Source organism: Mus musculus, chromosome 3 (genome assembly GCF_000001635.26).
Source record: "Mus musculus strain C57BL/6J chromosome 3, GRCm38.p6 C57BL/6J".
NCBI lineage: Eukaryota > Metazoa > Chordata > Mammalia > Rodentia > Muridae > Mus > Mus musculus.
Window position 1 is genome coordinate 115,094,676 of NC_000069.6, and position 26,546 is coordinate 115,121,221.

General features: G+C 36.5%; 1 protein-coding gene across 4 annotated transcripts in view; it reads left to right on the forward strand.

Annotated features, from left to right (window-relative positions):
- Olfm3 (olfactomedin 3) overlaps positions 1 to 26,546 on the forward strand; it is a 221,687-nt gene that overhangs the window by 190,598 nt on the left and 4,543 nt on the right. For all 4 annotated transcript variants that reach the window (NM_153458.3, XM_006501418.2, NM_001286750.1 and 1 more), the window contains 3 exons: positions 2,201 to 2,356; positions 7,129 to 7,348; positions 26,219 to 26,325. In NM_153458.3, coding sequence (NP_703188.1) covers positions 2,201 to 2,356; positions 7,129 to 7,348; positions 26,219 to 26,325 — 483 coding nt within the window. The remainder of the gene's footprint in view (positions 1 to 2,200; positions 2,357 to 7,128; positions 7,349 to 26,218; positions 26,326 to 26,546) is intronic.

Genomic DNA, 26,546 nt, shown 5'->3' on the forward strand with positions numbered 1-26,546 from the left:
CGGCTCACATGTCTGGGTTCTAGCCTGGGAGGCATCCTGGAATCTGGAAGAGAAGAGGGAGCTAGGCGGCGCGAGAGAGAATGGAACCAAGACAACTAGTCTGCTCAAGGTTCAATTTTACTATTCCCAGACACTGGTTTATGAAGAAGAGGAAGGGGCCCATTCCTGCCAAATCATTCTTGGAGTCCAGTTTCAGGTGACCACGTGATAGCTCCGGAACAGCTAGGCGGCAGGCAGTAGTAGTGGGAGTGGCAGAACGATAGGGTGGCAGGCTCCACCCCGGATGCTCTGTTCAGCCAGGTTTCAGGCTGAGGGGGGAGGTTACATTCACATATCTAAAAGAAAGAATTATTTGTAATCCTATCACGTTTTTTGGGCTCATTCTTTGGTATATTCACTAATACAAACAAAAATATAATTTAATCAAAATGGATTTATATAATCACTATATACATACACATAGTTCTTTCCTCCTTGAGAAATCTAATATTAACAGCCTAATACATATTTTCTAATTCTTTTATGCACATTTCTTCATGATTTTTCTTAATAGATTATATCATCCTTTGCATGTGTGACTGTATTTTACTTATGATAAAGGACCAAATTCAGTATTCATATTATGTCTATCCCTTATAGGAAACCTTCCCAGATTAATGGGCTATCTCAAGCTTTAAAAGTCCGTTGTAGGAATCACTTAGGAATCTTGATAAATATGCAGACTAATTGAGTGTCTTTGTGATGATGCTGGAATTCTCACTTTTGACAAGGTTCCAAGTGAAGATGAAGTTGTTGCTCTGAAGTACCAGGGTTGAAGACATCCATCTTTGCCTTTACAATAATTTATTCTTAGACCATTCTTCATCCAAACGCTTCCCTCTATTACAGGCTTTCTCTTTGTTTCCAGGATTTTGCTACCACAAAAATTAGAGCAGCTTTCCTTTCATTTCTGCACTCTTTCTAGGTCACCCATTTCCTACTTCTAAATAGCCTGGGGCTGCATGAACCTGGACTAGTGCCATCAGCTGAACATGTGTTTCTGCCTCTCAATACGGCATTTTATGTGGTTATCATTTCTCAAGTCCCTCAAATGTATGCCATGCAGCTTAGAAGCTGTTCCAACACTACCAGTGCTTGTTCTGGTCAACTCAGTGTCACCCCTCAGAGTATTTCGGAATCATCATGATGTAAATGCTTTGAAATCAATAGGAGTTGATATCAAGGCTCAGTGAACTCATCTGGAGAGGGTTCAGGTTCCTTTGTTCTAGAACAAAGACACAGAGATGCAGCAGAAGCAGAGTATAGTTTCAGATTGTGTGTGTGTGTCTGTGTGTGTGTGTGTTTGTGTGTGTGTGTGTAGTTTGTTAAGGTATAGCTTGTTTACAAAGAGGAAGAAAGTTGGAAAGAAGAGGGGCAATTTAGTAGCTCATCATTGCACTGAACAAAGGATGCTGGCTTTTATGTGATACACCCTGTGCTTTTCTGAGGCATCTGCATTTTGGGTTCATTTGCAACTGCATAGGATATCTTACACAAGTTCTGCTATACTTAACTCTGCAAAGTAGTCATGCATTGTTTGTGTCCTTAGCATCTTTAAAGTTCCACATTGTGGTATATGTTAGTATTATAACAGTAGATCAGTTTCAGACAGTCTGAGTGTGATCTGCACCTGCTGGGATGATGCTGTAAGTAATGGGGATTGAGGGAAATCAGCATCCCTGTACCTTGTCAATCCTTTATGAAGTCTCCACCTCACTCCCTTCCTTATTCTTGTGCCTCAAGTGATTGAACTCTGTTGGACCCATCAGTACTGTACACTGTTGCTAAGTACCCCTGGCATAATTTATAAACAGCATTTACAGACAGAGTTTAAGTCAACATGCATTATCTTGGGTATTATCACCTTTTGAAGCCTTGAAATAAAACTAATTCTAATTTTTTTCTAATCTACTACTTTTTTGCTTATGTGACCATATTAGAAAATGATACATGGTTAATTGTTATGACATGTGTAGGTATAATTTTTTTGGATGGATTTTTTTAATTGTTTATTGTAAGGAATCTTGTTGAAAATGAGACAACAGACATTTATTTGCCAAATTGATACTTCTTCATGTTAGTGACAGGTTTATACTTTAGTAGAGATTTCAAATTTTCCTTACACTGAGAATTATGAATAACCAATGATTTTTTTAAACAGGTACAGAATATGTCACAGTCTATAGAAGTCTTAAACTTGAGAACTCAGAGAGATTTTCAGTATGTCTTAAAAATGGAAACCCAAATGAAAGGGCTGAAGGCCAAGTTTCGGCAGATTGAAGATGATCGGAAGACGCTAATGACCAAGCATTTTCAAGTAGGTGTGAACCCTGCAATTTTGACAATACAGCATTGTATACAGGTAGCAAGTCACTAAGTTGGAAATAACTATTCCTGTGCCCATTCACCAAGTTAAAGACTCACTGGAGATACAATTTCTTGTCACTAAATAGTAACCATCAGCAAGCAGCCAGGAACACATAGAAGATTGTTAATTTTTAAAAATTGGTGCCCATCCGAGACATGTGGAGTTTCTGGGTAGAATTACAGGTACTTTATTATCCAAGACAAGAGGAATTTTCCCCAAGAAAGTTATTAATTATGCCATCGAAGATTTTCCTAATAAATTTATGCTACTGTGAAGATGTAAACTATTAAAGGAAGCAAAATACCATTGATGACAGGATCTTTAAAAGGATATTTTTCAAAGTTTATATAAGTGATATCTTTTTAAAAGATTTTAGATGGTGTGATGCTAATTATCCAGAAACTAGAAATGAAAAAAAATGTGTTGAGCATACTGGGAAGACTTTATTAATGATATATGACAGAGTCATTTATTTAAAAAAAACTTCTTAGTCTTTTAATGTCACTTGAGCCTTTATTAAATAGTATTGCTCTGTCATAAAAAGCATAGCACTGAGTTTTCAACAACTTTAAGGTTGTCCATAGATATTATATCATGTCCCTCTATTAATTAGACTATGATGTTCAATCTCAGAGTGAACGGAGTGGGCTCAGTTCAAGCTGCGGTCACAGGTTTGAGCATACTGGAAAAAATATAAGGAGTTGGTCAGAGACAAACAAGATCTTTGAAAGGCACATTATAATGAGCTAGAAATCATCATGGTTTAGAATTTTCTCTGTAGCCTCTGGAACGTCAGAGCAGAGGTATAAATGACAGACATCAATACATGTCAAGTTTCAAAGGAAGAAACAGGACAGAAAATTTGAGGATATTGACAAGAGAGAAAGTGGAAGCGATGAGCCAAGGAATCTGAGCTGAAGAGAGACTTAAACAAAACAGAAGTTCTTGCAAAAGGGAAAGGAGAATAGAATGGGATAGAGCAAGAAGACACAATAATTACCAACTTCACCAACTCTCCTGTCTCTACTACTTTAATTACTTGAAAATTATAGGAAATAAATGTGTGAGCTAGATAAACAGAGAAAATCTGGGGAAAATGATAAACAGGGAGTTGCATAAAGTTCTGGACCCCATCCATGTTAACCAGAATTCACTGATACCATATACACTCTGGGAGACAGGACCACGCCCTTCCTGGACAAATGAAGCACAAACTCTTCCCAGGAAACTCAACTAAGGGGAAAGTAGACTGGGCTCAAGGGAAGCAGCAGCAGAGGTTAAGAGCACAAAGGGAGATTCATTTGTCCACTGAAGATATGCTGAGGAATTAGAGGATTTGACAGTGTTCAGGAAAACCACGTTGTCTGTGGCCTTCTCTTCTGAAATACGAAATTACAGGGAGGATCTAGAAATTGGAAAGAGTTCTAATGCCCAGAATTGGGATATAGCTGGTAAAGCAACAGTGTGAATCTGAAACTGGGCCATTATCAAAGGAGAAAGTTGTGTATACTAAGTGGAGGAGAGAAGCACTCCCCGAAAGGACAGCAATAGGATGGCAGGAACTCATACTGTACATCAGGAGACAAAGTAGTGAAAACTTGGTAGAATCCAGGTACTCGTGGAAGCTTCCCTGGGTCCATAGGACTGGGGATGCATCTGTAGGAAAAAAGAAAGAAACCTGAGAGAAGCCAAAAACACATTTGCCCTAGTGTATATATGACTTTCCCTAGTGAAAGCCATGGTGTCAATTTGAAAATTGAATTTTTGGAAAATACCACGTAATTATGATTTTGATTTTTTTCATAGTTCATATGATAATTTCAAATATTTGTCGGAAATGTCAAAATCTGAATATCAGTTATCAAAATAATGACCATTTTTCTGAACATACATATTCACAGCAGAGTTCTGAGAACTTTTGTATATTAAGTGGTTCAATCATCATACTTACCCAACAAGGCAAGCCCTGTTTTACTTTTTTTATCCCCATCAGATAAGCTAATGCACAATGAGTACATTTCCTAGTACCTGATTGACGATTCAGACTGACAACATCTAGCTCCAAACCTACAGGTCTGGACTGATAAACTAGGTCTTTGAATTAAAATTAAAGTAATAGGGACTGGAGAGATGGTGAAGTTGGAAATTATTGTTAATACAAGCATAAGGACTTGATTTCTGATCCCCAGTATGCATGAAATGGGGACAGAATTTGGGAGAAGGCACACTGTTTCCTCAGCATTGGGGAAGTAAAAGCAGATAATCTCTGAAGCTTGTTCAATAATGTAGCCTAATAGGTGAGCTCCTGGAAACATTGAGAGACACTATCTCAGGGGGATAAACTATGAGTACAGGATGATTGAGGGAGGCAACTGAAATCAACCTCTGGCCTCCCTAGTGGTGAGAGTACACACACACACACACACACACACACACACATGTATACATGCATGTACACACACAAAGTCATGCAAAGTCACACACCTGTATATTTACACTTATGCCACACACATCCACACACATAGGCACACACACATATAAACATACAAACAAGAACACATTCATATACACACCAACACACATGCCAAAATTCCCACATTTGTGAGCTCACTCCTCTACACCCAAATCACAGTCATAATTAAGTGTCTTAAACATGATTATGAAACTCATTTTCTCCAAGTTACAGCATGAATCACATTTCCTTCTAGATGCCGAGATAACATATGCTAGAAGTAGAATGTTCTAAAACCAAGCTTAAGTGGAAAATTACTCTCTATAAAAACCTCTCTGCTGCTGCAAAACTTTCATCTCATGACAAACACTTTTCCTTCTGTGATCTTTCAGGTGGAAAGCTTAGCTAGCCATCATACTGAGATCAACTGTTGTTGGCAAGGACTCTGGTGATTGTCAGAGCTATATAGTTGAAAGTAAAATTCTAGAAGGTATCAGCAAAGCCAGATTTATAGTATTGTATTTTTAGTTTTATATATATGATATATACCAGGGTTCTCAACAAGTGTCCAAAGCTTCAAAATTGATTGTCAAAAATCTAAGTAATTTTTGGAAAAGTTAAAATATTTCTTAATTCATCAAAGAAAAGAAACTTCCAAAACTTTGACATCAGATTCCTCCTTTGAATACACACACGCGGTAAAATGTAGAGTGTTCGATTGTGGCAGTTATTATAATTTGCAGCAAATCGTATAAGCAGAACTCTTATCATTAAAATTCTAATGAAACAATTGTATCTCCCTTTAGGGGTACTGCAAGATGCTTAAACTAATACATTTATTTCAAGATGGACCTGAAATGAGCAAGCTCTGCAGTTCTACCTTTTGACTGCAAACGTTACTAATCTTTTTCATTACTGAGATTATTTTAATCATCTCATTCAACTTGTACTTACAGAGAAATTCAAAGGTTTCCAGGTTTGAAGAGCATGTAGAAGTCTCCCCACCAGAAACACAAGCCCATTAATCAGGGGAGCGATGGGAGCTTCTGCTACTCGAATGTATTTATAGTAATAACATTTTCTAAGTGTAATTTAAAAATGCAATTTTCAGCTCCTTAAATAATTATACAGTATGGCTTCTGACAGAGCCTATGGGTTATTCTCAAAGGATCATTCTTTGGAACTCTTTCAACAGATTATATCATCTGCAATAAATTCACAGTTAACTCAAGCTCTTGCAATACTTTTGTTGTTCATATCTACCAAGTTAAAGGGAAAGAAGTATGCATGACAAGTGCAGAAGTTGGAGCTAGAAGTGCAGGTTGTGTCCCAGGCTTGTGATGACGAGGAATGGGGTACACTGACAACATACATTGCTCGGTCCCTTGACAAAAATCAGTGTTTTAATGTTGAACAGCTCTGTGCAAGTGGCCCAAATGTTATGTAAGTTATGCAACTTGTTCTATTAAGGAGTTAATTCACTACATGGTGGGTAAGTAACTCTGCTTTCTGCAATGGCATCTTAATTATCTATACTAGAAGACAAATGGACACTTAGTCTAGTTAATAATTCAAAATTGAAACAGCAGCATACATCTCGTCAACTTTTGTGAAGCTTTGTATGATTTATCATGCAGTTGAACTTACCTTCCTAATAAGTTGTCCTAAGGTGACTATTCCAAAGGACAGAGAACACCTGAGCACAAATGAAAGACAAAAACAAACACCAAAAACACCAACAACTGTCCCTAGAAACAAGGAGTCAAGGAAAAAGTTGATCTAGAATTGAGAATTTTCCTTTAGATAGTTCTATGGTGGAGGTATTCAGTTGTGGAATAATTAATTTTCTCTAATGAATAAGATCTTTTATTTTTTTCCAGTATTGTTATTCAATACATCATTAGAAAATGGGATCATGTCTCAGTTTCAAAATGAGATGATGTATTATTCAGGTTATAAAATACTGGCAGAAAGTAAGATAATCCAAAAGACCATAATTGCTAACTATGGTAAAGATCAATTTATTTTATAGCAATTTATGTAATCTCTCAAAAAAGAGGTTGCTGTGTTGACAAGCTGAGATAGGAAAATTTATTACCAAGAGTCTTGTGGCCACTTACATTACCAAAGCCTATCTGATGTTACCCAAAATATAAATGAAGAATTTTGAAGCTGTTTTAATAAGCTCCTTTTCATGTCTTAATTCAAAGAACATAGCTGCCTTTTGTGTTTTGAATGACTCTTGGAAACACTCTATTGCTTTCTCCAGGAGTTGAAAGAGAAAATGGATGAGCTACTGCCCCTGATCCCAGTGTTGGAGCAGTACAAAACCGATGCAAAGCTCATCACACAGTTCAAGGAAGAAATTCGGAACCTGTCTTCAGTCCTCACTGGGATTCAGGAGGAAATTGGTGCCTATGACTATGAAGAACTTCATCAACGGGTCCTCAGCTTAGAGACCAGGCTTCGTGACTGCATGAAAAAGCTAAGTGAGTAGAGTTCTTTCATTGGCTTAAGTCATGACCTTCAGTTTCCATAGAGGCTATATTCTTAGAAAGAAAGAAGTTAGGGTAAAGGACCTAGTTATAGAGAGTCAGGCCTGAATTACAGGGCCAAGTGTCTCTTAGTCACGTGAGCATGGCTGAGAACTTTTGTTTAAGTTTCTGCCATCTCAACTCTCTGTGGCTTCCGATACTAGTGCTGTGGCTATAGGCAAGTGTGTTAGCTACAGAACTGGGTGGAGTTTGCCTTTTTCTAAATATGATACAGCCAGCCTTGTTTGGCTGGCAGAGAAAAAGCTTTCTTCTATTTGTTGTTGTTGTTGTGTTTTGGTTTTCTGTTTGTTTGTTTGTTTGGTTGGTTGGTTGGTTGTTTTAGTTTTTTAGATGTTTGTTTGTTTGTTTGTTTAGTAAATTAAATGACCAGGACTCAAACTAAAAGGCAATGTTCTCAGAAATAAATAAAATCTTTTCTGGAATAATTAAAAGATAAGAAGCATAATATACTTAAAATTATTATTTGCAGCAAACCAGGCTTCAGTGGATAAGTGCAAAAGTTTAAAATAAAACATGTGCGGTTACAAAAAAAATTTGGACACCATTTAAAATGTAACTCGGACGATTAAAAATAAGCCAAATATAAAATATTGCTTTAAATGAGTTACCACAACCACCAAAATACAGAACCAATTATGTGAGGAATTCCCACATCAGAGGCTCCACTATAATCATCTCAATTATCCCATAGGAATCACAAAAAATTAATTAAAGGAAATAGGGTGAATAGGAAGGTTTCATGAATGCATAGAAATTTTCAGCTCTTCTGTAACTGAAAAATATTTCTTTTCATGCTACATATTTTGATCCTAATTTTCTCTCTCCCAACTCTTCCTAATCCTCTTTATCTCCCTGTATCAAATTCAGGGTGTTGTGCTGGTTGAATTTAGTACTCTAACACATGTACTTCAGCAATCATATATAACTAACTAACATATCAGACTAAACATATCAAATAATAACATCATTATTCATCTTTCTTATTTAACAAGGTATTTGCTGTTTGCTTTAGCTGAGATGTACCTGTAAACACTGAATCAGGAGCAGTACCTTAGTATCTGTGAGGAACCGTCTCCAGAGCCCTCACAAATACCCAGGTTTACAATTGTGAAATCTTTTTTATATAGAATAGTATATAGCTTATGCATTCCTTCCCATATGCTTTCTGTAATTCCTAGATTCTTTCTAAACCCAATGGTGTCTAAATTTAATATAAACATGGATTAGGTAAAAATGACAAGAAAATTAGTCTATACATGCTTTCTACAGATGAAATTGTTTTCCAAATACTTTTCTTTCCTGCTTGTTTAAGTTGAAGATGTGAAACTCATGAAAATAAGGAGCAGACTGCAATTCTACTCCTTCACAAACTCTTTCCAATGTCAGAAGTCATTCTCTCCTTGATACTCAGTATAGAGACCAATTTTACAGAAAAAAATAATAATCTGACTTTTTGTCTGAAAAAAAAAAAATCCGATTCTGTTCTTTCTGTCACTTAAGTGGATTAGCCACTTAGTGAACATCTCTAAACAGAGAAATTTCAAACAGAAAAATCTACACAATACAGGGAAGGTAAGTTTAGATGATTGATGATATATGGATGATAGATATTATAGATATGCAGATAGATAAGTGACAGATAGATCACAGAGAGAGAGATAAAGATATAGATATATGGTAAAAGCATATGCATGGGTACATAATAGATAGATGGATATATATGTGTGGACAGAGAGAAACAGAACATGTGAAAGATAATTTTAAATATCATTTGCTATGTAATGACTGTGTTTTAATATTGCACAAGAATAATTTATTGCCATTGTGTTTCATGATGTGTACTTAATGAAAATAAAACATGAATTCTGCCATGTGATTTTTCTTTTCTTTTCTTTTAAACTTATTTATTTATTAGGTTGGATTTCTTATATAGTCTTGCTATGTAGCCCAGTCTGGTTTTAAGTTTCCATGCAGTTCAGGCTGGGCATAAGTTTGCAATGATCTTCTTGCCTCGTTCTAAGTATACACACACACAAACATATACACACATACACACACACACCAACAAAACAAACAAAATAGACAAACAAAAACATCAAATCATAGGATATCAGGAGGGAATGAAAACAATAATTAATTAACAATGTGTCCATTAACACAAAGGATAGAGAGTGAATATAATGAGTTCAATATGCCAATGGATCTAAAATCAGCTTACTATAATGCTCAGACACAGAGAGGGGGAGGGGGAGCCAGCAGTGTAGTATAACAGGCAAGAATATTCACTTCATCAATAGCATCTTTCCTCTTCACAAAAGCCACTCAACATACAGCTGGTTAGCAGAGGATAGAAATGAACTAGGCATTCAGAATAAAATTTCAACAATTGTGAATACATTTCCCTCAATTTTCTACCCCCAGAGGAGTTTGTTTGAAATTAAATGTCATGCGTACATCACATAAATCTGAAGACTAAAATCTACACCATCCTCATTTCAATCAAGGATCCACCCAATCAGTAAACAAGGCCCACAGGGAATTACAAGTCCTACAGGCTACAAAGGCACTATTCAGTTTATTTCTACAAAAGAATTAAAGGTTTAGAGAGAATAGAAATTAGACAAATGCTTCCACAGCGATACACCCTCTTGTCCTAGTGAAGTACAATGATATATATTTTTTTCTGAAGGATTTCACTCTTTCCTTCAAGGGACTGAATAGAATAAAGTCCCCTGTGCTTAATTAAATCATATCAGATTTCTCGACACACAGAATATAATTGTATGCATGTGAGAATATGCCCGAGCAAGCGTGGTTAAAAGTCTTACACACCCCTTGAGATCACCAAGAGATATTTAATGGAGATTATAACCAGGCTTTTCAGCCTGCCAGGCCCCCATCCCAAACCATTCCCTTGTGATGTTTTTACTTTAGGGCATGATTTGGTGCCCTCTAGTGAAAGAAGGGATCGATCCTTTTACTAAAGGAGCCATTTAAGGTCAAGGTGTCGATCTCTTACTATGCTATATATGGAGAGTTGTTTTTTACAATGGAAAACAATTTTTCTAAGTGCTAGTAGCCATGTTTATATACTCAGAAGATATTTTTGACTCCAAGATATGTGCTAGCCCTTTATAAGAAACTATCTCTCTGTGTAAACCAGCTCATCTGTAAGCAAGCACATAAGTAGGAGGTTGCAGCAAGACAGAGTACATACTGCTTTGACAAGTAGTATGCCAGATGTTTAATACATTTGTTTTAATCTCTGAAAGAACTCCGGGTTAGGCATTAGTATTGGTGATTTAATTAAAACGTGGACAAATTCATAAACTTCTATAGACTATAAGGTTTATAACAAGTCCACGTCTGTCTTAATTGAAAATTAGATATTGTTCCCACACATGACATCTTTTGTTGTGGTATATCCAGTCTTGGATATACACACAACATATCTCCAACACATTTGGAAAAATCAGTTTCTGCAAAGGTTTGAAGAGAGGATTTTATCATTAAAATAATTTATTTTTAACTCATATGACAATATGGTGTGTGTACATGTGGTGTGTGTGTGTGTGTGTGTCTATCACAACTCAGAGAGCATTTGAGGAAAGACAAATTATAAAAGCACTATGCTAGTTCTCACCTGTTTTTATATTGCATTATTATTAACTTTTTCTCTTTCCACAATGGGAATTTCAGTATCTCACTGTAAAATACCTAATAGTTTGTTCTATGTAACATTTAAAGGGAAAGACAGCAAAAATCTCAAGAGACTGGGGAAATTTTTAAAAAGTTAAGCTCTAGCTCACTGTGGTAGAAAAGTAAGATTTTAATCAGAAATCTAACATAGAAAAATTTGAGAATATGTCTCTAGATACAGTTGAAATACACCCCAAAAAGTCGTTTGAAATAATTTGCCAGAATCTGTCATATACACCCAAAAATATCCTCATGCCATGCACATGAGATTGATTCTTCCTGAGCTTTTGAACTGAAATAATTTTAGCCAAGGTTTTTAGTAATCAATAAACTTTACTATAAATTGATTATCATTAATCTTTCATATATTTATATACTCTTGTGACTATACTTAAATCACACAACATATATTCCCAGGAGAAAGTACAAATCTCTACATTATCATCGATTTCATTACACTACTGTCTATTCAGTTTTAGGTTTAAATATATTTTTACTTTAAGATATATTTCTAACTGAATTTATATTTGAAAGGTAAATGTATGAGTTAGAGTACTTCCTTAACTAAGAAGGTAAAAGTGTATTTTCTGAGAAAAGTTGAGTTATTATACACACACTTACTTGTTCTTATCCCCAGTGGAAGATCATTATAGCTAGCCCAATCCTTAGCAGCATAATCAGCAAGTCTGGGTACAAAGATCAAATTTAAATGATATAAGTATACATAATAGGTCTCCCAAAGTATGGCTGAAATAAACTTCCTATAAGAATTATAACAGACTGTAAAATTAAATCATGTGTATTTCTTACTACATGAGTTCCCCCATAGCCTTTAAGAAGAAAGAAATAATTTTCTGTCCATAGAAATAGTCCCTGCTCTAAGTTATATGTGTGGGTTTGGCCTAAAGATCCAAAGCTAGAAGCTCTTAGACTAAACTATAGTAAAGCACATTCATATGCTAAAGAAAAAGAAAAGAGAACACGTCAATGATCTAAACAAATTCCTCAGGCTGCGTCCTAAATTGTATCTTTTCCTCAAAGGGTGATAGGTGATAACTGAAATAGCTGCGTCCTAAATTGTATCTTTTCCTCAAAGGGTGATAGGTGATAACTGAAATAGAAAATGAATGCACAAAACTCATCAGAGAAATAAAATGACCACTTTTCTTAATAACTTATTCTATATTTTTTCTGCACATATAGAATATTGTCCATGCTGACATTTCCATAGGTCTCACTATAGACGGGGCGGGGGGTGGGGGGACGGGTGGTGGCAGGGGAAATCAATGAAGCAAGACTCCACCTCCTTCTGTCTTCATCCACCTTTATGTGAACATTTGTCTTCCAGGCACTTTGGGGAAATTATCTTTCCTGACTGGCTTCACTTGTTCTCTAGAAAGTGAGAGTAAAGACAATGATTCATTTGAACAAAAGCTAGCTTGGGAAAGTCATGGAACAAAAATCACTTATTGTTCTGTTTCACTTTTTTCAATGTTCCTTTAGACTGTGAAGATGCCTATATTTTTTTCATATGAAAGCCCATAAAATTATGACTGGGAAAGTAGCCAGTTTCATAAATTCCTGCAGATTTAATTCTACTGACTTTGACAAGATAAATTTCAGCCTCAGAAATCAATGACTTCGATTTCAAAGGAAGTTTCTCTTGGGAAGTAATCAACACTGAGAGATTGTCCAGTGTTGTTTGCTTCCAGGGGATGCCCACCTGAAAGTAACAGTATAGTGATGACTGCCACACGGCCACAGTGGAGACTTGTTATCTATCTACCTGTCTATCTGTCTATCTATCTATCTATCTATCTATCTATCTATCTATCTATCTATCTATCTATCTAATCTATTGATCTATCTATCTATCTATCTACCTACTATCTATCTATCTATCTATCTATCTATCTATCTATCTATCTATCTATCTATCTATCTATCTACCTGTCTATCTACCTATCTACCTGTCTATCTGTCTGTCTCTCTGTCTATCTATCTATCTATCTATCTATCTATCTATCTATCTATCTATCTATCTATCTATCTATCTACCTGTCTATCTATCTATCTATCTATCTATCTATCTATCTATCTATCTATCTATCTATCTATCTATCTATCTACTGGTTGGGTGGGCCATGACTACAGACAACACTTTGTCCCCCTTGGCATACAAAAGCTTCTTGGCCTTGACCGGGAATCAATTCAATGCACACTTAGCAGGAAAAACAAAACAAAACAAAACAAAATCACGTCAGACTTTAGACAGTCCTCTCCCGAAAGTGCATTATCGAATTGTATAATGATTCTAGAATGTGACATGTATGGGAAACCAGACTTGATACTGGATACCTTAGCACACCTAAGTACACAGGAAGAATTTTTGTTTCTGTGCCTCATTTTAATTTATACACGTACATATTAAAGGGTAAGTGGAGGCATGGTTACTTACAGATACTAAGTAAATTCAATTATTATCTACTTGTGGATTTTATTTACCTCATTTCAATTTTTAACAACTTTCATTGTTCCCTCTCTACCACATGATTCCTAGATATATACTTGTCTTTAGTAAATGACAGGAGAGACATAATTTCAATGAGCACATGCCTTCCTGCCCCGCCCCATCCCTCCTTATTTTTCCTAAAAAAAGACACGCCTGTTGCTGCCATTTGGTTTATCATTTTTCTTAAATCAACTCTCATTCAAATTATGATTTGTCAATTTCTACATATGTCATGATCACAAAGACTTCTTTGCACTAAAAACTACAGCTATTTTTTTTTTTTTTAGCATGACCCCAGTCAATTCTGAGACTGAAGGCAAATTTTATTTTCCAATCCACTTTTTATACCATTTTAATTACATGCAACTATTTTGGGCAAGCAGTACAATAAGGAACTAACAAAGCTGCAAGCGAAGTCCCTTGATTACTCCCATGACAGGGCTTGTCCTAATGACGGAATACTTGAGCCCACTTCCCCTTCCAAGCCCAAAATTTTGCCTGAGGCCTAGTTCCACCCTAAGACTAAAATTCCTGCCTTACCCTACTTCCCTATTACAGCCTAAAGTTAGAACTTACTTCCTTATTATGCCGTAATGTCTGGCTCCTGCCTGAGCTTACTTCCAAAGTCAGATTGCTGCCTGAAGCCCATTTCCTTATCCTTGGCCAATGTCAGACTCCTGCAAGCGGTACCCCAAAAGGCTTTCCACAGCCAAGTCAATAGATCTCCATCTATAAGGACTGAGACAACTCTCAATTTCTATCTATAAAAATTACCACAACATAAACAGGAGCTGAGACCACACAACTCTTAGAAACCAATATAGGAGAAAATCTTCATAATCTTGAATTTGGCAATAGATTTCTAGATCAGCTATTTTTTGAAAGAGTCTTGTTAACCATCAAGATGGGATGCATCCCAGGTCAGTACACAGTCTTCGGAGGAACTGTTTTACTATATTCAGTGATGCCTTGATAAAGAAACAGATTCTTCCTCTTGGGATAATTTAGACCAAGAGTGAACCCAAATTTAAATTCTTTACTTCTTTCCATTTGCCTTCCATCTGTTCCTAACAAGGGTCTTTGTACTATATAGCAAAGAATGTATGGTATAAGAAAATAATGAGAAATCTCCTGTTTTAATTTATTTTTAACAGTTTATAGCGAAATCTTTACTGATCCAGAAAAGCACTCAAAACTGCAAGTATGTGTTATCATGCCATATCCACATGTTGCCTTTTGATTGATATTTCTTTTTTAGGTTATCCTGAACTTCCCGACTGCTTGCTTTCTTGCTCTCTCTCTCTCTCTCTCTCTCTCTCTCTCTCTCTCTTTCTCTGCCATGTGTATTTATATATATAGTTTTAAAGATGTCAAAACATGTTATTAACTCAGTTGCAAGGTTATGCCAAAGCTCAATTTCTTACGGTAAAAAGTATTTTCAGAAAGCTACTCCCAAAACTAACAGTCCATAATACTATACAGATTACATATTATTGTAGCTTCTTCCAGAGAATCTCTGTTGGGTCTCTTAGATGCTTATTTGTAGAGTTCTGTTGATGCTGTCTTTCTTGGTGTATGCCACTCATGAAGCTAATGTACCCTCAGACCTTCACTAACATCACAGTACTCACAAATATCCAAAGTGCTTCTTACTGGGGCATCTGTACATACTTTCTCACCAAATACTTTGCCAAATCATGAACAGTTTAAAACTACCTTCACTGGCGTCTTGACATATTTTTCCTCTTCTTCCTCTCTATCTCTTTTTCTGAGTAAATGGCACTTAACTCTGCTCAACTGAGCAATCCACACATTTGCGTATTACACAACCACATCACGTTATTTGGGCTTTCTATCTTTACATCTAAGCCAAACTTGGTTTCTATCAACTTTACCCTTAATAGCAGACACCCAAGTATACAAACTTTCCTCTTTCTCTATCACTGCTTTATATGCCTCACCCAAATAATATGACAATTCATAGAGGACATTTCTCCCTACTCTTCAATCTCTCTACAGTTTATTGTCCATAAAGTCGATAGCATTTTCTTTTAAAATTGTTGTTTGCAGATCTTTTGATTCCCTGATGTTCCATTTTAAAACTCTTTTGTGATTTTAGATTGTATCTACAAAACTTACAAACAATCACATTGGCTTTACAATTTTAATGTTATGGACTGTTCTTTGATCAATTTTAGAATCCTAATAGGAACACATGCAATAGTTAATATATCTAAAGTATCTGTCTGTATACTGAATGCTATTCTAAATATTTAGCGTGTTCCTCATTTAATCTTTTTTACTGCACTATGAAAGCTATTTGATTACCTCTGCTATCCAAGAGAGAATAGGTTAGGAAATCGTTCTAGGTCTATAAAGAGTAACGATATAATCCAGATCCAAACTCAGGTGGTTCTCTTAAACTACAATCAATTACCTACCATTTTAAAGTTCTGCCTTTCCCAGCTGACCTTTTAGTATGCTAATTAAGCTAAAACTGTAAGTAAACATCCCTTCGATTCATAAGCCAATGGATGAGTCCTTATTGATTATATTACAAATTGCATATCAAGCTGAAAGTCTAGAAGTTAGAAGTCTTCCCAACCTTGATGGATTTTACAATTTTGAATGCATGCACTTATTTCAGATTAAAAACCTTAAAAACACATGAAAATTCAGCTATACTTTACTTCAAGTGTGCCTCATAGATTAATGTTACAAAATTAGTTTACTGAAAGAAACGTGTCTCCAGATGACAAATGATGATGGACTAAGGTCAAACAAGGGAAGACAGAGTCAAGCATTGCACATTGTGAGTCATGGAAAGATGGGAAACAGTGAGAGAATGCTGAACATACAGGTCAATAATAAAGGCACAATAACCCAGAGAAAGCAAAGCATAAGTTATATGAGTGTGCATGGATTCTCCTTGGTCAAAGAACTGGTTTGAAATATCTGTTTGAAGCCTTGTTTGTAAATATATTCATTTACACATATTTAAAATTATATATGAATATAACCAAATTATCTAAGAAAACTTACAGAAATAAAGAGTACAAGATTATTTTGCTTTCCTTATGTAACAGCAAATCATGTTTTCTCAAACAGGCAATTTATTAAACTGATAAGAACACATACTACACTTGCACTTAACTAAAGGCCAAGAAGTGATCAAACAGAAAATATAAATCCCAAATAAAGATATGTGCTGTAGCACACAGTGAGAACTCATGAGAAATATAATTATAAAAAAATATGTGCAGGACCACATTGTGGTAACTCATTAGAAGTATAACTATATTCAACTTATCTTCTTTACGATTTTCAAATTTTAATTAAAATATAATTGTGTCATTTCTCCTTTTCCCTTTTCTCCTTCCAAACCCTCTCATTTCCCTTTCTTCCTTCTTCCCTTATGTTACCCCTGTTTACTTCTTCTCAAATTCATACCTCCTTTTTCTTTGGCTATACATATATATATATATATATGTGTGTGTGTGTGTGTGTGTGTATGTGTGTATATGTATATATATACACACATACATATATACACATACATGTATACACATACACATATATATATATATATATACACACACACATATATGTGTGTGTGTTCATATACTCATAAATATATAAATAAAACCAGCAAGTCTATTTAGCATTGCTTATTATAGGTGATTTCAGGACAAACCATTTGATATTGCGTATCTAATTAAGATACTCATCCTGGGGAAGGTTAATTATGCCTCTCTAAAAAGCCATTAGTTGTCTGTAGTTATTTGTTGGAACCCATAAGATTTCTCCTTCTATGTCTACTGGTGTGTCATTGTTCAGGTCTTGGTTAGGTAGCCATGTTGATGATGTGAACATGGATATAGCTTTCTTATTCTTTCTAAGAAACACAACCTCACAGCAGACTTCCTGATCCTCTCACGCTTACAGTCTTTCCATGCCTTTCTCATGTTGCTCCCTGAGCACTAGGTGCAGGGATTTTGTTATAAATATTTTCACTGGGAGTGCGCACCCCATAACTAGTGGTTCTCTACACTTTAATCAGTTTTAGTTTTCTTTTTTCTTTTTTTCACTGTAAGTTAATTTTATTTGTACTCCTTAAAAATGTATATATTTGTAAATTATGACGAGTTCAGCATCTATATAAAATTATAAATGTATACTAAGATATTCAAGTTGTTCCAAGGTTCTATATGAAAATGTTTAGCTATCAATTTAAAAAATATAGTAGTCCTATGAAAGTCATTTCTTCTTCAAAGGCTAGGACACAACAAAGAGATTTCAGGAGCTGTAGTTCATGACTTGTGTTGTTTTTTTGTTTTGTTTTTTTAACATTTTTTTAAAATTTAATTTATTCTTTAATCTATTTTTACAGTCCAGTATTTATCCCTGCCCCGGCCTATCCTCCTACTGTTCCACATGCAACCCCGCCCCGTCTCCATGAGGATGTCCCCACGAGGATGTCCCCACCTCTATAGCCCACTAGACCTCCCCACTTCTTGGTGCCCCAATTCTCCCGAGGGTTAGATACATCTTCTCTGACTGAGTCCAGACCTGGCAGTCCTCTGCTCTACATGTGTTGGGGGCCTCATATCAGTTGGTGTATGCTACCTGGTTGGTGGCTCAGTGTATGAGAGATCCCAAGGGTCCAGGTTAGTTGAGACTGTTGGTCTTCCTATAAGGCCGCCCTCCTCCTCAGCTTCTTCTAGCTTTTCCCTAATTCAACCACAGGGGTCACCAGCTTTTGTCAATTGGTTGGGTAGAAATATCTGCATCTGACCCTTTCAGCTGCTTGATGGACCTTTCAGAAGGCAGTCATATATAGGCTCCTGTTTGTAAGCACACCATAGAATTAGTAATGGTGTCAAGCCGTGGGGCTCCCCCTGAGCTGGATTCCTATTTGGGCCTGTCACTGGACCTCCTTTTCCTTATGCTCTTCTCCATTTTTGTTCCTTCCGATCTTTCAGACAGGAACAATTCTGGGTCAGAGTTTTGACTGTGGGATAGAAACCCCATCCTTCCACTGATGCCCTGCCTTTCTACTGGAGGTGGATTCTATAATTTCCCTATCCCCACTGTAGGGCATTTCATCTAAGGTCCCTCCCTTTGAGTCCTGAGAGTCTCTCACCTCCCAGGTCTCTGGTATATTCTATAGAGTCCCCCAACTTCCTATCTCCTGAGCTTGACTGTTTTCATTCTTTCTGCTGGCCCTCAGGGCTTCAGTCCTTGCCCCTCCCCCAACTTCTACAATAACTGATCATGTTCCCATCTTCCTCTCCCTGTTGTCTTTCCCACCCAGGTGGGTTTTCTGTAGTGGTCTCCTTATGCTCCCTATAGATAATAGTGCTTCCTTGATGAGAGGTGAAAGCTATCTTTAACCTGTGAATAAATGTTTTAGTGTTTTAGAAGCAGTTAGTAATTAAGCTGGTCTAGTAAAGCAACAGTATCAATTCTTTAGTAAAATCTTTAGCCTTAGTAGCCCCAGGTATTGGCTAGGTTTCTGGTACCAAGCATACTTTCCCTCCTATTGAGTAGGCCTTGCATGGAGTTAGAGACCTGCTGGTTATCATCAAGATATGGCACATTTGGGAATATGTTACCATGCTAATTACTGTTGATATTCATATGTATCATCTAGATAGGACAATTTATTGCTCCTCTCCATTGGTAGTTTGCATACCACGTCTGATTCTATAAAAACTGGTCCCGGGGGAAGGAGCTTTCAGGTAATACTCAGCTCGGATATTTCCAATCACTGCGTGATATCGCCAGCAATAGAAATCCACCATCAACCTGGAAGAGGAAACCAAAGAAAGCCATAATACCCTGTACTGTTTTGGGAAGCTCCTAGATTTTCATACCTGGTGCTTGGGTTTTGGTTAGGTATCGCAGAACTTTATTTAAGCTGTGTGTGTGTGGATGCACATGCATTTATGTGTATTATATGTAAACTTAGTTAATATAAAATAATACAATCCTTAATACTTTTGAAACAATCTTAATTTATTTATATACCTCCCTCTCCTCCAGTATATTCTCCATCTCCATCTGTGCCTCTCCCCTTCTGCTATACCTCTCCATTTTTTGTCTCTTAAAAAAAAAGATTAAATTTGTTGTTATAGAAAATATATGGATAAATGTTACAATTCACAGTATTCTTATTCCTTGAAGTTTATAGAGGTAAAGTCAGAGAACTTGCTAAGTCAACTGTAAAATGGAGCTGGAAGTTTAAAACATTCAATTTCAGTTTAAGCCTTGCAGGACTCAAAATATTAAAATGCAGGCTATTCACAAGTTTGTTTCTTCAGTCTGTGACCCTTTCTTTCTCTTTCTATCCACTTCCTAGCATTGCATGGCACATAAAACCTAGAAATGGTCTTTCAACAGGCAGTATATAAATGCATTTTTTAACTTTTCAAATTTAGTGTCTATAGCATTTTTGCACCTACTTTAACATTTTAAATGGCAATTTAAATATGCACATGTGGCAAAAATAGTATGCTTAAAAATTTAAAGGGCTTAGCATGGAAACCAACATTCTCTTTGAGCTTTTCTATCCCGAGTTTAGCAAATTTAACAGTTTAATTTTAGGGTTTTAGATTGGTTAAATTAGCATTTTGAATAGTATGTTTATTTTCTACGTTTGAAAATCAATCATAGACATTATTTAATGAGTTCCTGTTCTAGTAACTGAAAATTTAGATAACATCTGCTTGAGCTTTTTAAAAATATATCTCTATCTTGCATGCTTTATGGCAACTCACAGATATTGATTAAAAATCAAAGTACTTATACTTTTAAGACTCAGATGTTTTCATCTTTATTTGGGAAATTTTTATATTTTTATTTATTTATTTTAACAGTGAAAAGCAAGTGCTTGTTGCTGGCTTAGTGGCTGCACCAAGAAGTTGCCCATATCATGTAACCCTGGACCTCACAGCTTGTTTTGTTTGTTTGTTTGTTTGTTTGTTTGTTTGACCTTGTTTTGTTTTTGGTTGTTTGTTTGGATTTTTGTTTTCTTGCTTTGTTTTTCTTCGACTACATTCCAATCATAGCATTCCCTTCTCCTCCCAGTCCCAGCTTCACACAACCAATCCTCCCAACCCTCTTCCCCAACTCCCCCAGGATCCCAACCCACCCAAATATATCAAGTCACTACAGGATTAGACATATCATCTTCCACAGAAGCCAGACAAGACAGCATGGTTAGGGAAACAGGATCCATGGGCAGGTAGCAGAGACAGCCCCTGCTCCAGTTCTTAGGGTACCCGCATGAAGACAAAGCTGCACATTTGCTACATATGTGCAAGGGCCTAGGCCCAACAAATGTATGCTTTTTGGTTGATGGTTCAATCTTTGGGAGCCCCCAAGCATCCAAGTTAGTTGACCCTATTGGTCTTCCTGTGAAGTCCCTATCACCTCCAGGTCCTTTAATCCTTCCCCCAACTCTTCCATAGGATTCCCTGAGCTGTGTCCAATGTTTGCTTTGAGTCTCTGCATCTGTTTCCATCAGCTGCTGGGTGGAGCCTCTCATAGGGTAGTTACGCTAGGCTCCTGTCTGTAAGCGTAACAGAATACCATCCATTAATAGTTTCAGGGATTGGTTCTTATCCTTGGATGGGTTTTACATTGGGCCAGCCATTTAGTGGCCATTCCCTCAGTGTCTGCTCCTACAATAAGTCCCTTCACTTCTTGTAGGCAGGACAAATTTTGGGGAGAAAGTTTTGTGTGATGTTGGTGTCCTTATTCCTCCACTGGAAGGGAGTCCTGCCAGACTACAGGATGTGGCCATTTCTGGCTCCATATCCCCCACTACTAGGAATCTCACCTAGATTTACCCTCATGGACTCCATGTAGCCTCCCCAGTCCCAGGTCTCTGGCATGTCCTAGTGATGCCAATACCTCCCAGCTGCTGATTTTCACCCATTCTGCAGGCCTTCTCTCCCAAGCTCTTTTCTAATTGCTACCCATTCACATGGCCCTCCCCATCTCCTCCTTCACCCAGGTCATTCCCTTCATCCACCTCCAATGATGTTTTTATTTTCCCTTCTAAGTGAAAGTCAAGAGTCTACCACTGGCCCATTTGTTATTTAGCTTCTTTGGGCTTGTGGATTGTAGTGTATGTATTCTATACTTTTTAGCTAATATCCACTTATAAGTGAGTACATCCTTTTGGGTCTGGGTAATTTTGTCTTTTCTATAATTAGAGAATAGTTAAGAGTATCAGTAGAGTAAATTTTTTACATTAAATGTGAATGGTTCCAATATTATGATCACGTTATATTCTTCCCTAGAAGCTGTGCTATATAATTTCTTCCTTTCTAAATCTAGAACCGTAATATCTGTGCTATTAAATGGAATAATCAGTAAGCCCAGATGGGATGGTGCACATCTTTAATCCCAGCCTTGGGGAAAAGAGCCATGGGATCTCTCAGTTCAAGGTCACAGTGAATTCCAAGCCAGACTGAGCTACATATGATGTGATTGTCTTGAGATATATATATATATATATATATATATATATATATATATATATACCCATATCTGTAAAAATATTTTTTCATTTCCATGATGGCTGCATTAACTTATATTTCCACAAAGCTTTTGAGAGACCTTCCTCTTAGAGATGTTTATTTCTCAAAGTCTCCTGCACAGTTCTCATTATGTAAGAAGTCATTGCTTTACTGGTCTCATGTCTGCCTCTGTTGAGTTACTAACTTGTTCCCTGCAATAAATCCTCAAGAAATTTCTTAAGAAAATTGCACAGCAAATATGCTTCTGGAATATTTACACATCAGAAAAGATCCTATGTTGTCTTTTTTTTTTTCTTGTTCAATACAAAGACATAGATGCTTTTTGCATTCCATTATCCAGCATGGTGTTAAAAAGCTTGATTCCAATCTAATTCTTCCTTTTTTACATAAAAGCAGTTTAAATACCTTGGAAATCTTCAGTTTCACTTTGTTTTTAGCCATCCTGTATTTCACAGTAATTCTGTTACATAATACAGATGATTTCTTCTGGTCTTCTGTCGCTTCTTATTCTAAAAACCTTACTTAAACATTGAAATCAATATTTTCTGTTTCACCTCCCTCTTTTTTTTTTTCAATCTTCTGTCTGTTTTTTTAAAATGTAATCATAGTTTTCATTTCCAAATGAATCTCTCACTGTCCAAATTCTAGGCTCAAAGTGTCTAAAGGAAGAAGGGAGACTCATCTGCTTTCTGGATTCTTTTTTTTTTTTTATCAGAATTGTTTTAACCACAATTTTAAAACTATGTGTTATTCTAATTTTACAATTTTGAGCAATAATCTACTTGGCCACTTGGAGTATTTACATAGAGCTTGGGACTTCTTTCTATGAATAACAGGCAGAAAGGCTATGTTATTAAACAGGAGGAGCTTGTGCCAAACCTCCAAAATATACATTATCTACTTTAAACCTTTGAGGGTAACTAGCACACATTTTGCATATGTGGTGACCTGTTTTTAGAGACCACAATCTAGGGAAGAAAATAAGATCAATGAGCCTTAACATGCATTAAGTTCTGCACATGCACTCAGTTTATTAGAACACTCCAATGCTCTCTCTCCATACTGCTGTGAGTCCATAGTTCACTTCTTCAAGGTACTGCCCCTCCTTCTTTAGCCACTGCTGCTTTGTACAAGCTGTCACATCTTAGTCTAAATGTCTCATGACCCCTCTCCATCATCGCTGGCTTTGGGAAATTTATTGAAGCTTTTCACAAGTAGTTAGTTCTTTGTATACTTTTCCTTGTCTTTAGGATTTAAAACATACATTTATTGCTGTTTCTTCACTGTAATTTTACTGAAATCAGAAAATAGAGGAGATAAAAGGAGACATCAGTCCATCATTCTAATCAAGAATAAGTTCTCATCTTTCACATAAAAACCTAAACACATATATTGTGCTTTGGTTTAATTAGAGAGGGGAATGTCTTTTCATTTCAATCTATGTACACTGGAAATTTTTTGGGTATTGTCATCTGTTTATTTATAAATGTTTATGTGTGTCATCATCACTTTCACATACCGTGTATTTATATCATCTACTCAACTCAGTCCATTCAAAATACATTAACGTCTTTCTAATCCAGATGGATTCTATTTTGCTCATATGTTTTCATGTGTTTATAATAAGTTCAACTGCCTTATTTCAACCAGGCTTAATACTCAGGCTATAGGTGACGGACTGATGGATGGATGGATAATAGAGAGGGAGAGAAATGATGATAGATAGATAGATAGATAGATAGATAGATAGATAGATAGATAGATAGATAGATAGATAGATAGATGATAGATAGATAGATAGATAATGGCAAAGAGTCTATAGAACCACTATCCCAGTCTTGATTGTCTGGGTCTCAGGAATCTGTAAAACAATTCAAAGAAATTTGTAAAGTATGCAAATATGTCACCAAATCTAATTCCTTCCAAGGAAAATTCTTTAAAAAAATTTCAATTCAGGTATCATGAAATAGTTGGGATTCCAGAATGTGTAGTTACTGTTTCAATAACAAAGAAGAACATGTTCTCAGTCACCATCTTCCTGACTATTCAGCTTGATATCCTGCCAATTACAAATTATTTCTGTGAGGAACACATAGGGAGAAATACGAGACAAAATAAGGTGCAATCTAGATTGCTTGTGTTCATGATTTGTCCTGAATATTTCTTCTTTCTCCAAATATACAGGAACCAGCAGTAATGACCTAGACACTTAATTTTATACTAGGCAGAGGAAGATAGAAAAAAATATAACATAAGGCCAAGAGAAAATATAAAGTAAAAAGAATAAATGCACAGGAATGTTATTACCTTGTTTAGATCAAAGGTACACATTTGTAGGCAAATTGTTTTTAAATATACATAAGATAAATGACTTTTTTTAAAAATGTTAAACTCCAGATTTTATTTCTCTCCAGTTTCACTCTCTGACTGTCCCACATCTAGCCCCCCTTTCTCCATGAGCATGTCGCCACTCCCTCACCCCCACCCCACCAGACTTCTAAACTCCCTGGGACCTCCAGTCTCTTGAAGGTTAGGTTCATCTTCTCTTACTAAACCCAGACCCGGCAGTCTTCTGCTGTATATGTGTTGGGGGCCTCATATCAGCAGGTGTATGCTGCCTGGTTGGTGTTTTAGTGTCTGAGAGATCTCAGGGGTCCAAGTTAATTGAGACCTCTGGTCCTCCTACAGGGTTGTCCTCCTCCTCAGCTTCTTACAGCTTTCCCTAATTCAACCATGGGGATTAGCAGCTTCTGTCCATTGGTTGGGTGCAAATTTCTGCATCAGACTCTATCAGCTGCTTGTTGGGTCTTTCTGAGGGTAGTCATGCTAGGTCCCTTTTTTGTGAGTGCTCCATGGCTTCCATAATACTGTCAGGTCTTGGGCCCCCCCTTGAGCTGGATCCTACTTTGGACCTGTCACTGGACCTTCTTTTCCTCAGGCTTCTCTCCATTTGCATCTATGCAGTTCTTTCAAACAGGAACAATTATGGGTCAGAGTTTTGACTGTGGGATGGCAACCCCATCCCTCACTTGATGTGCTGTCTCCACAGAAGTTGCTTACCCTTTGGTTTTGGTTCTGGTATTCATCATCCTTAGCTATTTTAAAGAATTATTTACAGCAAAACTGGTTACATATATGTATAAAATATTATTATGTGTACACACATATATTACATACACACATACTTTCTTAATGAAAATAGTGCTTTTCATTATATGTTGGATTCTGGAAACTTTCATTATGTGTTCTCTTAGAATCTATGGTCCTGAGATTTAAGGTTTTGCTCTATGCATGTTCTTGACTGCTCACTCATGCCCTTATATCTCTATAGTGGTTACCTCATAACTCTATACCTTTCAGTGAACTTTCAGTCCTAATGTTTTGTAAGGATATATTTCAATGGACGTGTTCATTAATCAAACTAACTAAAAATCAGGCTTCATAGTTCTGTCTAGCTTGTATACTTTCCATGATAATAAAATATAAGAGAAGCAAAAAGATGTGGATATCTGATAATCAAATGCACAGGACTCCTATCAATGGGAGTGTCTGTGTGAATCTCCTTTGCCTGCTCCCAGGTCGTTTTTCCTCCCATTGGGTTGCCTTGACCAGCCTTGATATGAGGATTTTTGCTTTGTCTTATTGTATCTCATTTTTTGTGTGTGTGTTTGGTTGTTGTCTCATGGAAGCCTGCTCTTTTCTCAGTGGAAAGAGAGGGGGTGGATCTGGGGAAGAGGGAGGTGGAGAAGCAGAGGGAGAGGAAACTGGTTGGTTTATATTGTATAAGAGAAGAATATATTTTCAGTAAATAATATATTAATTTTTACTACCCTTACACTTAGAGCATTAACATTACAAGCCATGACCCCTTTAGGGATTTTAAATACATTAAAACCAACACAGTGCTCATTCACTCAGAACATGTGTACTGATTTCATTGATTTACTTTGCTTTCTATCCCTCCCCCCTTTGCTTTCGTCTGAGTTTGTGTATTAGACTCATTGGCTGTGTTCAACCAATATGTTTATGCTCCTCTTATTTCAGCATGTGGCAAATTGATGAAAATCACAGGCCCCATCACAGTCAAGACATCTGGAACTCGATTTGGTGCTTGGATGACGGATCCTTTAGCATCTGAAAAGAATAACAGAGTATGTTGTTTCTACAAATACTTTTGCTTACAATTAGGTTTCATTTGTACTATTTTCCCGCCAGTTTTCTTTTCTTCCTGATATAGGTTCTGATGTAAAGCATATTATTTCTTGATATTTTCCAGCTAGAACTGCTAATATATCTAAGGTGTGAAACAAACCTATTTTAGGGATATGTTCCTCTTAAAATTCTTCAATGTAGTCTAGCCTGATTATCACTG